The sequence below is a fragment of the Sceloporus undulatus genome, chromosome 6, assembly GCF_019175285.1.
Source record: "Sceloporus undulatus isolate JIND9_A2432 ecotype Alabama chromosome 6, SceUnd_v1.1, whole genome shotgun sequence".
In the NCBI taxonomy this organism is placed as follows: domain Eukaryota; kingdom Metazoa; phylum Chordata; class Lepidosauria; order Squamata; family Phrynosomatidae; genus Sceloporus; species Sceloporus undulatus.
In genome coordinates this window covers 119,655,958-119,659,741 of record NC_056527.1, presented here as the reverse complement: position 1 = coordinate 119,659,741, position 3,784 = coordinate 119,655,958, and the positions used below count along the sequence as shown (strand labels likewise).

At 54.6% G+C, this 3,784-nt stretch overlaps 1 protein-coding gene across 1 annotated transcript; it reads right to left on the bottom strand.

Moving 5' to 3' along the window:
* Positions 1 to 6: 6 nt before the first annotated feature.
* LOC121933420 (misshapen-like kinase 1) lies at positions 7 to 3,494 on the bottom strand. Its single transcript, XM_042473126.1, has 8 exons — positions 3,197 to 3,494; positions 2,947 to 3,090; positions 2,573 to 2,707; positions 2,159 to 2,259; positions 1,619 to 1,768; positions 1,355 to 1,514; positions 1,057 to 1,196; positions 7 to 579 (listed from the first exon to the last, which is right to left on the bottom strand). The coding sequence occupies exons 1-8, from the start codon at positions 3,321 to 3,323 to the stop codon at positions 496 to 498; spliced, it is 1,041 nt and encodes a 346-aa protein (XP_042329060.1). The 5' UTR covers positions 3,324 to 3,494; the 3' UTR covers positions 7 to 495.
* Between the last annotated feature and the right edge of the window lie 290 nt (positions 3,495 to 3,784).

The window sequence follows — 3,784 nt, the reverse complement described above, 5'->3', positions numbered from 1 at the left end:
AGGCATGGAACAAGGGAGGCCCTCCCCATTATTTTGTCTATTTACATGATTTGGCTTTGATCCTCCCACGCCTGCTCTGCCTTGCAAAGGGCCCCCCAAAGGCTGTGGCATTCTGGGACACTGGTCAGGGGAGGGGGGTGCAATTTCAGCATGGCTCCCCCCACAAACTGGCCCGACTCTTGTCTGCCCCAAGAGAAACACTCCTCCTGGGATCCTCAGGAGGCAAAGGATGGCTGTGGAGGGGTCCTCCTCCCCCAAGCTCTCATCCTGTCCCCCCCCCAAAAGGAGACTAAAGAAGAGCAGCAGCTGGGTCCTTCCCAAAATGGCAGCCAAAGGAAGGGTGGGACTGGGAAACGACCATTGAGGAGGAGGAGGCGGCATCAGTTTCTCTGGCCATTCCTCTCTGGTCAGGCGACTTGAGCTGAGCCAGGCGGGGGAGCAGCTGCCTTCCTTCTGCCCCCCTCGAATGGTGGGACTGGGACAGATGAAGCCCCCTCACCAGTTCATGATGCAGTTCCTGTTCAGCGTCATGAAGTAGACCTGGCTGCTGCCCCCGGAGCGCACCGAGGCAAAGAACACCTGCAGATGGACGAAGGGAAGCAAAGGGAAGAGGTATGCTTACAGATGTGGGAGCCCCCTAGAATCATAGAGGTGGCACAGACCTTGTGCTCCCCCCAATAGCCCCTCCAGCCAGCCTGCTTGGTCTCAGGGCAGGAAAGATTGGGGGGGGGCAACAACAGCAGGTCAGGAGGCTGCATGGGCTGCCAAAACACTTCTGGCTTTGAAAAAATGATTTAAGCTTTCTCTTTGGCTGTTTTTAAAACATTAAACAGTGCAAGGAGTAGGGTTGCAACCAAGAAGAGGTGAACCTACTGTTCTTGAACCCTTGCACTTCCAGCACTTCCTTGGATAAAAGAGGGAGGAAGGTGCACATGTCACACAGGGGCTATACTCTTAGCCAGGTGTCAAGAGTGGGGCAAGGCTCTTCTCTGCTGCTGCTCTGCAGGCAGCAAAATACACAGCCAGGGAAAGGCAAGGGAACCCCCACCCACCCACCTTGTCATTGCGCTCGCACAGGAACTTGAGGCGCTGGGCCCGCTTGTGCATGAAAACCCCATCCAGGTGTCCTGTCTCCACCGAACGGATTTCAATGGCTTTCTCGCCCCACCCCATGATCTGATTGGAGCAGATGTAAGCTGAATAGGAGGAAAGAAGGGAAGGGGTGACAGTGAGCCAGTGGCACTGAGCCCAGGGACCCCTTTCCTACACCCTCAAACCATCTGGTGGGTCTCTCCTTCCCAGAGTCCCCACTGCTCCCCATCCTGCTTCCCCTCCCCCCAGAGCCTGGGCTCACCAACAGAGGTGGGCATTTCCCCCCATTGCAGCACCACATCCTTGATGATGCGCCCATAGGTGTTGACGTAGACGCCCTCGTCCTCGTAGCATAGGAGCATCTCCATCCCCTCCGTATTGGGCAGGAAGATGATGGCGTGGGGGGTGATCTGAGATTGGATCTGGGGCAGACAAAGAGTGAGTGGTGATGGGGCGCTTCCACCTCCCCCCCCCCCATGCTTCACTTCTACCTGTAGCTGGTGAGGTCCTCCCCTGCCTGACTTACATGTACTGGTATGTAGATGTCGTAGTTGTTTCCTGAGTCCACATCAATGGCATGGAAACCGGCACACGACCCGTAGATGACTTTGAGCCGCTGGCCCTCCTCCACCGTCAGCTCCACCAGCAGCGGCCGGTGAGGCAGGTCAGCAAAAGACTGGGGGAACACATTGGGGGAAAGGCAGGGCAGGGTGGGGAGAGGAAGACAAAGGGATGGCAGAACAGATCTGGACTGTATGGACCTTGTGGTCCCAGCCAACTCTAGGATGCTAATTCAAAGGTGCTCAAGCCTCTGGGGTCAACTGGGCTGAATGGTGACCCCTCAAGACCACTGCTTGCCAGAGGACTCTAGCAGCCTCCTCAGCCAGGTGATCTCTCCTGCCTCTTGCTGCTCTGCCAGCAGTTCATGCCAAGTGGCATCTGTTCTTAGCAGAACTGACCCTCTTTTCATAAGTGCCAGACCAGCTCTGGGACCCAAGCGGTCCTCTTCCAAAAAAGCCCGTGTGCCCTGGATCCCCTGTCCCACACTCCCCCTCACCCCTGGTACCTTGAAGGCCATGAATTTGTGGTAGGGCTTAGGGGCCCAAGCGTAAACCTCCACAGAGTTCTTGAGTGCTATGACCAGGAACTTGATCCGTTCATATTTCACTGTGGGAGAGTTAAAGAGGAAGGCAAGTTTCAGAAACATGGGAGACAATGAAGCTTGGAAGAGTCTCTTTCTAAGACAGTTTCAAGCTCAAGAAACACTAAAAACTGGAACAGGAGATAAAGCCGTGTGCTTGGCAGTGGAAAAATTACACTTAAGGAGGCCTGGTGTTTGGGCTTTGCTCTTCAGAGCCTGATTCTGAATATTTCAGAGAAGAGCACTGACATTTCCCTTATAGGTGGTTTACACACGCATAACCATGTGCCTGCTCTTGTGAGTGTTTTCCGGGCACTGCCTCGGCCTCCATTCGCTTACCTACGCGGTAGTGAACGCAGCCCTCCATGTCCCCCACCGTGGTCCAGCCTTGCTTCTTCTCCACCTCGGGGTCGTTGTGCAAAATCTTGTTCCGCAGCCAGGATAGGTAGTACACACGGAGCTTGTTCCTCTTCCCTGAGGATGGGGACAGAAAGAGACATCGATGGAGTGTTACTCACCAGTAAAAGGAAGAGAAGGGCTGGCCAGGACTAAGCCCAAACGGACATAGATTGACATGGAGAGGCCTCCTCTCCCTCCCTCCTCAATGTTCTCTGCTCTGCGCAGAAGGTATAGCACCTGAGCCGACTGCCAGCTTCTTTGGGATGCTAGAAATGTGGGGGCTGGACCACTGCAGTGGGGAGGGGCCCTCTCACCAGAGATGGTGGTCAAGAGATTAAGCCCCTCAAGGACATCCATCTGCTGGAAGCGCCGGCGGTTGATGAGGCTGTACACCTTGCCCTGCCCACTGCGGTCCAGGAGCATCAGGCCATTCTCTGTCCCCACCAGCAAGTTGACCCCTGTGGGCACCAAAGGTGAGAGGAGAGACAGGGTAAGTGACCTCCACAGCAGAGGAATCGTTCCCAAGAGGCCTCTCTGGGTGCATCCTCCCCTCAGCTCCCTCACCCCAGAGAGCGGCACACAGGATCTCTGAGTTGAAGCGCTTCTTGTACTTGCGGATCTCCGGCGTGTCGCTGTGGGGCCGCGTGTTGGTGGGGTTGACGTTAACCACTGAGCCCTTTCGGGCCTCCATTTGAAGCTGCTCCAGCCGCCCCGGGTCGAATGCTGGAGTGGGAGAAGGCAGTGGGGCAGAACGAGAAAGGTTAGGGTCTCGCTCTTATGGACCAAACTAGGAGGAACAGCTAATGACCCAGAGGACAGGATCAAAATTCAAAATGACCTGAATAGACCAGAAAGCTGGGCCAAAGCTAACAAAATGAAATTCAACACGGAGAAATGTAAGGTACTGCGCTTAGGGCGGAAAAATAAAATGCACAGATATAGGATGGGTGACACATTTCTGAATGAAACTACGTGTGAAAGGGATCTAGGAGTCCAAGCAGACCACAAGTTGAACATGAGTCAACAGTGCGATACGGCAGCTAAAAAGGCCAATGCAATTTTAGGCTGCATCAATAGAAGTATAGTGTCTAGATCAAGGGAAGTCATAGTGCCACTATATTCTGTTCTGGTCAGGCCCCACCTGGAATATTG

Bases quoted from the DNA above. Each gene is read 5' to 3' on its own strand.
- LOC121933420 (XM_042473126.1), bottom strand. From the start codon at position 3,323: ATGGAGGCCCGAAAGGGCTCAGTGGTTAACGTCAACCCCACCAACACG. The intron at 2,260-2,572 runs GTAAGCGAATGG...ACTCTCCCACAG, and splicing joins CTGCGTTCACTACCGCGTAG to TGAAATATGAACGGATCAAG. The intron at 1,769-2,158 runs GTACCAGGGGTG...GTGTTCCCCCAG, and splicing joins ACAAATTCATGGCCTTCAAG to TCTTTTGCTGACCTGCCTCA.